General features: G+C 26.9%; 1 protein-coding gene across 1 annotated transcript in view; it reads left to right on the plus strand.

Moving 5' to 3' along the window:
• Positions 1 to 5069: 5069 nt before the first annotated feature.
• Positions 5070 to 13166, plus strand: part of LOC105145160 (uncharacterized) — a 62927-nt gene continuing 54830 nt past the window's right edge. The window contains exons 1-3 of the mRNA XM_087405141.1: positions 5070 to 5147; positions 6072 to 6182; positions 9033 to 9083. Of these exons, the coding sequence (XP_087261267.1) occupies positions 5070 to 5147; positions 6072 to 6182; positions 9033 to 9083 (240 nt within the window). The remainder of the gene's footprint in view (positions 5148 to 6071; positions 6183 to 9032; positions 9084 to 13166) is intronic.

The raw sequence follows: 13166 nt of genomic DNA on the forward strand, positions 1-13166 counted from the left end.
ATAAATAGCAATAATTAGTTTCTGAGAAATAAGAGGGTGACGTTGTAAAAGATCTATGTCAGTATCGGCAACTTTCCTCTATATATTCTCTAAAAAAGATCTTAGCAAAAATAAGTTTGTATAAAATTTTTAAGTATTATTTAAATTACTTAAAAATTTTATACAAATTTATATTTGCTAAGATTTTTTTAGAGAATATATATAAATAAAATTTAAACAAAGTTATTAGAGGTAGTTCGATAAAACAAAAATAAGAAAGCGCATACAGTCACATACGCAAGTTATTATTCGCACAAGTCATATATCTAAAATATAATTACACGTAAACGTTTCGGTCAAGTCGTGACCATCGTCAGTACAATCAAGAGAATGTAAATGTCAAAAAATATAATTTAGCACATCATATAGGATCGCAGTACGAAATTTCAAAAATTAATTGTCTTCATAATTTCTTTTGCAGTGAAATTAAGAATTTATTCTTGATATTTATAACTTATATGTTAAAACACGAGTCACTACAATGGGTGATTACATGAAATTTCATATAGAACAATCTTATCATTTTATATAATATTTTTCCATCTACGCTAATATTCTTCTAATTAGCATCGCATTATTGTATTATATCGACAGTTGTAAAAACACGGAATCTGTAATTCCCCGTTTTAACACAGAAGTAATCAAGAATAAATTCTTAATTTCACTGTAAAAGAGATTACGAAGCCAGGATTAATTTTTGGAATTTTATATTGCGACATCCTATATGATGTGGTAAATTATATTTTTTAACATTTGCATTCTCTTGATTGTGCTGATGATAGTCATAATTTGACCGAAATGTTCACATGTAATGTTATTTTAAATATATGGCTTGTGCGAATAACAATCTATGTGGGCGTATGTTCGTTCTTATTTTTGTTTTAAAATATATATAATTATTATTTTAAAGAATACGTATAATTATTTTACCTAAAAATTTTAAGTGACTCTCCTTTTATATAAATTAGATAAAAGGAGAGTTACTTAAAAATTACTTGAAAATTTTATACAAATTTATTTTTGCTAAGATCTTCTTTAAAAAATATATATAATTATTTTAGAGAATACATATTCCTTTAGAGAATATATAATTATTTTATAGAATATAGAATTATTTAAATCATTTTATTTATCAATGATTTAAAAATAATCATTTTTTAATCGTTGTCAAATAAAATGATTTAAAAACAAGTGAAAAAAGGTTAATTTTACACAAATAAAAAATAATATTTACCGCCAGGTTGCTCCACCAGTGCCCGATGTCTCTCCCAGACCTCCACCCCCTCTCAGAATGTGCACAGGACACTCGCGTAAAACACTCGCGGGTACATTGTAATCGCGCGGACTATAACTTGAGTCCAATAACTAGAACGGCACTCCCGAAACGCGCGACGCGACGAACCGACTGCGGTTCGTTCATTTTCAAGTAAATCGGCGACGTTAGCTTCCCCGTTGGATTTTTACACAAAGAGAACGATTTTACTCAATATCTAAAAATTTATCTAGATATATACATTCAGACATATCCGAAAATTTTTATATATTTAAGAAAAATCATTCTTTTCGTGTAAAATATCCTCTGGGTACTGAGCCCCCCTCACCCGTGAGAGGGAAGATAAAAAATCTGAAAAATGTAATAAATAGCTATATTACTATCCTATTACTATGCAATCGGTTAACTTTTAGAAACGAATATCACGTCTGCAATTCGTTATTATTGCGAAATAAAGTCAAAGTAAATAAAAGGGCTGAATCTTTTATTTATACATAGATAATGTCTGTAAGATATGATTAGAATCTATCAAATAGGCTAGAGATTAATAAAAGGGAGAAATGTTTCTTTTATTAATTGTTCCAAAGTTACGGTAAATTTTTTAACGGATCGTAACGAAAGATGCACAAAAACAAAAATTAATTAAATTATTAAACTGTATTAATTGTATTGAAAGCAGGAATTGCGACTTTTTTGCATGAGAGTATTCATATCAACGTTGCTTTTCTATGACTCGTGTGATACCGTTCGTACAAACAAGTAACCGTGTCGCATACTGCTCCTTTTCACATTTCTTTTTGAAACATATAATAATCGCAAAAAGTGCTATGTATAATACGAAATGTTGTATTTTATGAATATTCACATAATACGATTACTAGTATGAATAATTATTCATACTAGTATAATACAACGTTTCGTATTGTATTAGACATTTTTTGCGAAAAAGATTTCAAAAAGTAATGTGAAAAGAAGCCGCGACACAGCTACGTTGTTTGTATGAGCTTCGGTAAGGGAATAATAACTGCGCGATAACTAGACGTAAACATGACGCGCCATTCCGTGCCACCACGTACCATCCCCAACCGAAGGTCACGCGCCACCGTCTAACCGTCGAAATACTAATGTTAACGCCTCTTACAAAATCGGTAAAATAATTTACTCATTACGTTTTAATATTCTTCGATGAATATTACGCGATGCTTTATTATACGATTTACGTTTTGCTTCTTGAATTCGCACACACAACTCGTCTATATTTTAAGCCGGTATTCATAATCAGAGCTTATATTCAAGGCGTCTTAAGTACAATTTTAAGAAGTCAGAAGTATTAGCGTCTGTATTAGCGTCTTAAGACATTACTTAAGACAGTCTTGAAATAAGAACGGACTATGAATATCGCTCTTAGATATCTAATTAATAAAATCTGTAAATATATGATATCATATTTCTATTTATATCCATTATTATATTTAGTCCAAATTATTTTATAATTTAAAAAATGTTTGCGTTTATCTTTATTTCAAGAATGTATAACTTATTATTAATCTTTATTTGAATGTAAATCATCAAAGAGAGTAATAAAGATTGAGATATAACTCTGAGTACACACCTTAGTTTTGAGCAATATTACTATTTGGGCATCCTTGATTAATTAATCATCAATTCGCGTTCGTGAATATCTCATTTTCGTAAATTAATGTGCAACAACCCGAGCGACTCACATCACACGTCTGTCTTGCTGCGAAGTCGTCGAGCGAATGCCAAAGTGATGACGATCGACCACCGCACCGTGCCCCCCCTACGCCTTCGCTCCGCGTCCCACCGCTTTTCGCCGCGCGACCCTTCCCCTTCCCACGCCCCTTCGCTGTTTTTCACCGGGCGCTGTTTACATTATACCCAACTTGCGTACGAAAAATATTAACGTACGAAAAATAATTTATTCAATTATTCGTATTTTACATGATTTTGACGACGAATTTATCGCCGTACATTTCGCGTTTTGCTTTGTGGCATCTCGGGCATAATCCTATATTACTTGCATGGTTCTTTTAAACGAATTAGTAATTATTCGCGAGAGGTATTTTTGATATTCTAACATTATATCTCAATTTTTATAATTCTTTTTAATTTCTTTAATTCTTTTTATGATTCATACTTCAATAAAGGTTGATTAAATATTCTATATATGTTCTCTTTATATAACTGTTATAACTATATATAGTTAACAAAATGAGAAAACTGTACTTTTTTATACAAAAAATGTAAAATTCCAAAGCAAAAATATATTTAAAGGATAAATATGTTTCAATATCTTAAAATTGACATTCAAAAGGAAAAATCGTTTGAGTTTCAACTGTCCAAAAAATTTAATTATTTAGTAACTTTTATTTTAAACAAGCTCTTTGTACCTGTTTTTTACAGATTCCTACTATTTTATATTTTAAATAAGTTTCTGGAACTTATTTTATATTTTTTATTTTAAGTAATTTGTATGTTATTTTATCGAGCCATGATCGGCGTTACAATAGTGTCTTAAATTAATTTATTAACTGAAAAATTAAATAATGATTAACAAGATGTTTAGTACTCTTAGCTAAAGCTATATTCGGCACAAATTGTTTCACGATATTAAGAAAATTTGCATTTATCTTTATATAAAGAACATATATAAAATATTTTATCAATCTTTATTGAAGTATGGATCATTAAAAAGAATTATGAAAATTGAGAATTATTAAATATATCAAAAATATCTCACGCGAATAATTACTAATTCGTTTAAGAGAACCATGCAAATAATATAGGATTGTGCTCGAGATGCCACAAAGCAAAACGCGAAATGTACGGCGATATCCGTTTGTCAAAATCATGTAAAATATGAAAAATCTAATTATATAAATCGTTGAATAAATCGTGGAATATTTTTCGTCGTTTGAATACGCGATAGTTGGGTGTAATCTAAACAACATCTGGCGAAAAGCTCGGGAGGGGAAGGGGGTCACTGGCGACGAAAAGCGGTGGGACGCGGAGCGAAGGCGTAGGGGGGCAAGGTGCGGTAGTCGATCGTCATCACTTCGGCATTCGCTCGGCGACTTCGCGGCGAGACGGACGTGTGGCGTGAGTCGCTCCGCATTAATCTACGAAAATTAGATATTCACGAACGCGAACTGATAATTAATTACATAAGGATACTCAAATAGTAATATTGCTCGAAACTAAGGTGTGTACTCAGAATTATATCTCAATCTTTATTATTCTCTTTGATAATTTACGTTCAAATAAACATTAATAATATACATTCATTAAGTAAAGATAAACGCAAACATTTTTTAAATTATGAAACAGGACTAAATATAATAATGTTATAAATATAATTCGTATTATACATTTACAGATATATAAATTAGATATCCAAGGACGATATTCACAGTCCGTTCTTATTTCGAGACTGTCTTAAGTAATGTCTTAAGACATTAATACGACCCCCTGATTCGTGACTTCTTAAAATTATACTTAAGATGGTCTTGAAAATGACTACTTGAAAATGAATACTTTGACTGTGAATACCGGTCTAAGATATAGAGTTGTGCGTAACGAATTCAAAAAATAAAACGTAAATCGTATAATAAAGCATCGCGTAATATTCATCGTAGAATATTAAAACGTAACGAATAGATTATTTTACAGATTTTGTAAGAGGCGTTAACATTAGTATTTCGATGGTTAGACGGTGGCGCGTGACCTTCGGTTGGGGATGGTACGTGGTGGCACGGAATGGCGCGTCATGTTTACGTCTAATTATCGCGCAGTTATTATTCCCTTACCGAAGCTCGTACAAACAACGTAGCTGTGTCGCGGCTTCTTTTCACATTACTTTTTGAAATCTTTTTCGCGAAAAATGTCTAATACAATACGAAATGTTGTATTATACTAGTATGAATAATTATTCATACTAGTAATCGTATTATGTGAATATTCATAAAATACAACATTTCGTATTATACATAGCACTTTTTGCGATTATTATATGTTTCAAAAAGAAATGTGAAAAGGAGCAGTATGCGACACGGTTACTTGTTTGTACGAACGGTATCACACGAGTCATAGAAAAGCAACGTTGATATGAATACTCTCATGTAAAAAAGTCGCAATTCCTGCTTTCAATACAATTAATACAGTTTAATAATTTAATTAATTTTTGTTTTTGTGCATCTTTCGTTACGATCCGTTAAAAAATTTACCGTAACTTTGGAACAATTAATAAAAGAAACATTTCTCCCTTTTATTAATCTCTAGCCTATTTGATAGATTCTAATCATATCTTACAGATATTATCTATGTATAAATAAAAGATTCAGTCCTTTTATCTACTTTGACTTTATTTCGCAATAATAACGAATTGCAGACGTGATATTCGTTTCTAAAAGTTAACCGATTGCATAGTAATAGCATAGTAATATAGCTATTTATTATATTTTTCAGATTATCTTCCCTCTCACGGGTGAGGGGGCTCAGTACCCAGAGGATATTTTACACGAAAAGAATGATTTTTCTCAAATATCTAAAAATTTTCAGGTATGTCTGAATGTATATATCTAGATAAATTTTTAGATATTGAGTAAAATCGTTCTCTTTGTGTAAAAATCCAATGGGGAAGCTAACGTCGCCGATTTACTTGAAAATGAACGAACCGCAGTCGGTTCGTCGCGTCGCGTGTTTCGGGAGTGCCGTTCTAGTTATTGGACTCAAGTTATAGTCCGCGCGATTACAATGTACCCGCGAGTGTTTTACGCGAGTGTCCTGTGCACATTCTGAGAGGAGGTGGAGGTCTGGGAGAGACATCGGGCACTGGTGGAGTAACCTGGCGGTAAATATTATTTTTTATTTGTGTAAAATTAACCTTTTTTCACTTGTTTTTAAATCATTTTATTTGACAACGATTAAAAAATGATTATTTTTAAATCATTGATAAATAAAATGATTTAAATAATTCTATATTCTATAAAATAATTATATAAAGTAATTCAATAAAATAATTATACATTTTCTAAGGTAATTATATGTATTCTCTAAAATAATTATATATATTTTTTAAAGAAGATCTTAGCGAAAATAAATTTGTATAAAATTTTAAGTAACTCTCTTTTTACATAATTTAGATTTTAGATAAAAGGAGAGTTATTACAAATTTAGATAAAGTAATATATTTTTTCTAAAACAATTATATATATTCTCTAAAGAAAATTTTAGCAAAAATAAATTTGTATACAATTTAAATAATACTTTAAAATTTTATACAAATTTATTTTTACTAAGATTTTTAGAGAATATATATAATTATTTTAGAATTATTTTAGAATTATATATTTTTTATAAAAAATGTATAATTATTTTAGATAATACATAATTGTCTTATATCTATAATTAAATAATGAGTTCAAAATTCAATGCTTACAAAAATTATATTCTCATAATTCTATGATTATTTTTCAACAAACTGCATACGTTCGTATAACAATTATTTTTTAAAGTTTATAAGTTATTTTTTTACTCAGTTTTAATTTGGATTTTAATGTATTTGTTACAGAAGTAATTTTTAAGTAATTCTCTTTTTAATTTAGATAAAAGGAGAGTTACTTAAAATTTAGAGATAAAATAATTATATATTATTTCTAATATAATTATATATATTCTCTAAAGATCTTAGCAAAAATAAATTTGTATAAAATTTAAATAATACTTTAAAATTTTATACAAATTTATTTTTGCTAAGAAAATAATTGCTATATGAACGCATGCAGTTTGCTAAAATAATTATACATTTTTTTATAAAATACATTTTTTATAAAATTCAAAAATAATTCTAAAATATATAATTCTAAAATAATTATGTATATCCTCTAAAGATCTTAGTAAAAATAAATTTGTATAAAATTTTGAAGTATTATTTAAATTTCAAAATTCAATGCTTACAAAAATTATATTCTCATAATTCTATGATTATTTTTCAGCAAACTGCATATTCGTATAGCAATTATTTTTTAAAGTAACGATTATAAGTTATTTTTTTACTCAGTTTTAATTTGGATTTTAATTTTTTTGTTACAGAAATAATTTTTAAGTAATTCTTCTTTTACATAATTTGGATAAAAGGAGAGGATATTTAAAATTTAGAGATAAAATAATTATATATTTTTTCTAAAATAATTATACATATTCTCTAAAGACCTTAGCAAAAATAAATTTGTATAAAATTTAAATAATATTTTAAAATTTTATAAAAATTATTAAAAATAAATAATTTTATATATTAGGTGTTGGAATTAATTCGTAGCGTTTTACAAGTGATGGGAAGTACTTTCATTAATGTATTTTTTAATGCTCATGTGAAATAAATAACATTCTTTCATTAAAAAACGCTACGAATTAATTCCAACACCTAATATATATATATATATATACATATATTCTCTAAAAAAAATCTTAGCAAACATGGATTTGTATAAAATTTTAAAGTAATTTAAATAATATTTTAAAGTTTTATAAAAATTTATTTTTGTTAAGATCTTCTTTAGAGAATATATATAGGAGAAAGTAGCTGATACTGACATAGGTCTCCTAAAGCGATACACTCTTATTTCTCAGAAACTAACTATTACACTTTATTAATACTAATACAATCATGATCTGTTTAGCTAATTAAAGAAGACAAACTCATAATTCGTATATTTGTGATTTATTTCTATACTAAATCAACTAAAAAACGAATTCTACGATTGTGAAAATAAAATTCTTACGATTTTCTGTAAATATGTAGTTAAAAAATAACAGTGACTATATTTATTATCATATTACGTTATTCTAAATGCTAAATGTAGTTTCCTAAATCAGTTTTATTTATATTATTTTTTCTCTTAGTTTTTTCGTAATATGATTTTAAAATTAGGATACAGTGTAAACCACCACATCTGTCTATAAAATAGATCACGAGCTAACTTAATCTTTATAATGTTGCTTCATAATGTCAAATAGCTTTATTGGAGCTGAAGACAATCGTTCATATATAGAATTACTCTTGAAAAACTATCGCTTAGCATCTTGCAGAACATAATAAAGTAAATATACATATACTTCAATAAAAATGTTTTAATGAATATAATGAAGAGATTCTATATATTTCTTAATATCTTGTATACATTCACTTGTAGATACTCTGTACAGATAATTCCTGTAAAAGAAAAAAATAGGAATACATAATACTATTGCCTACTGTGTCAGTTTTAGAGCCCATTTTGTCAGACGCTTATTTTTGCTTACCTTATGAAAAAATTGATTATTGCTAAATTGCAAACAATATTTTAAAAACTGCTTATACTATCTGATGGAAGACACTTTTTAGTTTGTACTTATGTTTTTAAAGTTTTATTTTTACCTTTTGTTTAAGAAATATTGTCGAAGGACAAAGTGATATGTCGGTATCTGTGACTTTCCTCTAATTATTTTCAAAAAAATATATAATTATTTTAGAGAATATATAATTGTTTTACATCTAATTAAATAATGGGTACAAAATTTGATGCTTACAAAAATTATATTTTTATTAAAATTGCATAATTATTTTTCAGCAAACTGCATGCGTTTATATAGTAGTTATTTTTTAATGTAATGATTATTTCTTTACTCTGTTTTAATTTGGATTTTAATTCATTTGTTACAGAATCATCGTAGCGACGTTGCAGACATAACTCCACTATTGCGCATCAGATTGGTGAGTGGCAATTTTTTCGATATAAGGAAATAATTATTTTATTTGAATTTCAACATGTTATTTATTGCAAGCGAGTTTGAAAAATGCTAAGCCCAATGAACAAAATGTCTAAAATCGACACATAAGACAACTTTAATACATCTTTCAGAATTCTTTATAAAATATCTTAAAGATGTTTCTTAAAGAATTCTTAAAGATATCTTAAAGTTGTTTTATCTGCATCGATTTTAGACATTCTGCTCATTGAGAAGTAGATTGTTGTGTGATACCAATCTAAGTTTATAAAAGGTTAATTGAATATTCGGGAGGATAATTTGCTCGCAAATTGCGAGTTCTTATATTTTTTGAGAGTTATTTAAAATACAAAAGAAAACCAACAAACAACATTGCTAGTCAGAAACAGCGCGGATAATCAAGTGCAAGTTTGATAGATTAAAAAAATCTACAAAACTTGCGCTTAATTATTCGCGCTGACTTTCATTAGCCCAGTTATTTGTTAATTTTTTTTTGTATTATTCTTCTATGTGATGGGTTTGTACATTTAAATCCATAAAGTACCAAAAACAAGAAGCAATCGCATTGAAGAATTTTACAACAGTGGAAAAGCTGTTTTCTCTGAACGCAGCCATTAATTATTGAGTCTTATATTCACGGTGTTATTGCACATTTATGAAATAATGTAGGTAGAAATACACGAGTGGAGATAAGTAACCGCGAATAGGCACCAATAAATGAGAGTATGCGTATATAGGCAATAAGTAGAGGTGGACGGTAGAGGTAGGGACTATATAGGTAGGATGATAAGTATAGACAGGTGGGACTGAAGATGTCATACTTGGATAATTGGAAATAAAGGATTAAAAATTGAATTTTTAACAACAACAATTTTTAATTAATTTTAAGTTTTATTCAATTATCAGCATCTTGTTCCATTTATCAAATATGAAAATAAGCCAAATTAATTTCAAATTTTATTAAATTTTCAACTACCCTGAAATTAAATATTTTCTTAAAATTCTACACGTACAAATTATATAACGCGTTAATATTGTAATTAACTTTATGCGTAAATAAATGTATGTATAATCATATTAGATACGTAAATAATAATATTAGTTACAAAATGTATGTCCTGATGAATGCTGTAATCATACTTACTTTTATAATTTACACAACGATTCCCGGGTAAAAATGTTATATATATGAACATATTTTATGTATTAATGATATCTAATTGTATATAAAATATGACAATTTTTTTTATGATTATGTATAATTATTAATTTTATATAATTAATATATATACAATAATTATATATGAAACATTTTTTCCGGGTATTACGATGTTACAAGTAAATTTAATATATTTTTGCGAAGTTCCAAATTTTATATTAGAGCTTGTTATTGAATTTGCACAAAACGCAATTTATTTTATTTCGCTTTTACAATAAAACGTATGCGTAAAGTATATAATCTTAAATATTTATTAATTCTTTCCGAATTCTTAAATTATGTTTCGTATTAAATATGTTAAACCATTAAAAGTTAATGGAAATACTGCGTTATTTTCATATTTATAAGTACGATAATTGGAGTTCGATTGTGGCTGTTTCTAGTCTATCAAATAGTAGACATATAAATGTTGTAATTCGTACCGATGGAGAATAATGATTTTTAATGTGGAAAATTATTTTTCATTAGTTTTGCGTTCTTCCGAGATGCCTATTTTGTTCTTCATTGAATCTGGGGAATCTTTGCCGTTGCAGGGCTAAAATTAATTGATTAATTAATTAAGGGTTTTTTTTTATATTCTCTCAAAGCAGTGACTTCGGCAATAAATTAACGACTACGGCAATATAATTTTTTTAAGTCTAATCACGAAATTAATTAAATATAGTATGTTCTGAGACAAGAATTTATTCTTCTCATTAAATTTTTTCATTAATTAACATTAATACTGCTTTAACAATAATAAGATTTAATGAATTGAACATGGATAACAATTGTTTATAGATAAGTGAATTACATTAAATAAACTAAAATTACAAGTTTTGTTAAATAGTCGGTTTCGCGATTTCTTTAAGAAAAAATGTGATTACAAATGAATATATTTTTTTATTTTCATCTTTAATTTCTTTTAAGAAACTGTTTTCAGGCACTGGACACTCCTTTATTCTAAATCGTTAATTAATTAAAATATTTTTTAGATTAATTTGTATAATGAAATACATACACAGTCTATATATTACGCAAGAAATTTTTGGCTTCTATTTGTCTGATAAAATTTTATCAAAAAGATTCATGTTTGTTTAAATAATTTATTGTAATAATATAATGGACGTAATTAAAAGTGTGCGTACTTAAAAATTCAAGACGAATCGATTGGGTACTCCAATATCAATAAGATTTTGATAGCTCTTATTATCTAAATATTACATTAATTATTTAGATAATCTTATTTAATTACTTGATTACATTTGAGTAACTGCTACAGAAAAAAGAAGATTTATATAAATTTCATATCAATAATATTCGATTATAAAATCAAAATAAAATGAAAAAATCAATAAAATTTTAATCTCATTGTTATTCGATTCGCCTTGAACAGTTGGTACCTGAAAATTTTTGTACTCACATATATAATAAATTATAATGACGTATGTATTTTATTACTTGAAATATAATCATTTGTAATTATCCTTCGATAAACATTATTCTATCCTTGTTTTTTTATTTTGTTAAGATACTGTATTTTGTAATAATATAAAGAATATATTTTTTTGCGTGCAAATTTTGATCTCGTGTATACTATAAAATTGTGATTAATATCGATTGAGTTATCGTTAAAATAATTCGATAATTCGATAATTGCATAATATTTGCATTATTTGTAAAAAATTTGGAAAAGGGTAACAATTGTTAATTTGTTGCCAAGATGGGCGCTATTATAAGAACAGTTTCCGAAAAATTTGGGATTGGTTTCCTTCTGCAACGGAGTTTTTAGTGTGATTCCAACGAATCACTTAACTTTCTTTCGCGTTGATGGCGTGAAACTTGAAACGAGAAGCAGAGCACAGCTCGCTCTCCATGGAGATCATTCTTCTTTCTGTCAGGTACTATCCAATATCTTACTCGGAAAGATCTGGTCTCATTGTTGGACTAGTTTTCTATTTAACACAGTGATATATATATATATATAACGCAGTGTTTCCTCACGATTTTTTAGAGACTCGTAAAGTTATCTCTTCGTTAAAAATAAAGCGAGAAATAGAATTTTTACGTACGTTTATACGTACGTATTTATACGTTTAAATTGTTTGATTCATTTCATTATATTATTTGAATCATAGATTCTATTACAACATATTTAATAATTGTTAAATAACATTTTTATTATCATATAAAAAAATAATAATTATAGAAGATGCGTTGCAGAATTTAAAATTATATGTATCGAAATTGCTTAGATCATTCTAATCATTGTTTTGTATTGAAGTTTTGCATGTTGCACATTTCTTTTATATGTTGTAAAATATAGGAGTTGCATATATATTGTTAATAATTGATATTCTTTTTTTATTGAAAGATATATATATATATATATATATATATATATATAAAATAAATTTATTAACAATCTTTTTGGTTGCTCACGATTGCTCGCATAAATTAAAAAAAGCAAAACAAATTTTGCAGTTATATTTGATAATTAATAATAAATGCTAGTAATAATCATTTGTCGATTGAACGTATAGCTACATATTTTACATTGCGATCGTGAGAATTTTGTGTTATTATACGCATACGGAATGTTTTCTCTGTAATTTCATGAAATTTTGCGCGTATATATATTGTATATTATATAATATTTTATAATGTAAATTTTTTGTAATATGTTATGTATAACATAAAGTAAATTGTATAAAAAGTAATGTAAGTAATAAAAATGTAAAGGAATATATCATAAAATGGAGTAACTTTAGCTCCTATTTTGTAATTCTTACAATTAAGAACAATAACTGTAAATATCGTTATGTATTGTCATTGAGTAGATTTCATACATGAAAAAACTACGCAACGATA

The sequence above is a fragment of the Acromyrmex echinatior genome, chromosome 4, assembly GCF_024713525.1.
Source record: "Acromyrmex echinatior isolate Ae372 chromosome 4, ASM2471352v2, whole genome shotgun sequence".
NCBI classification, from domain to species: Eukaryota; Metazoa; Arthropoda; class Insecta; order Hymenoptera; family Formicidae; genus Acromyrmex; species Acromyrmex echinatior.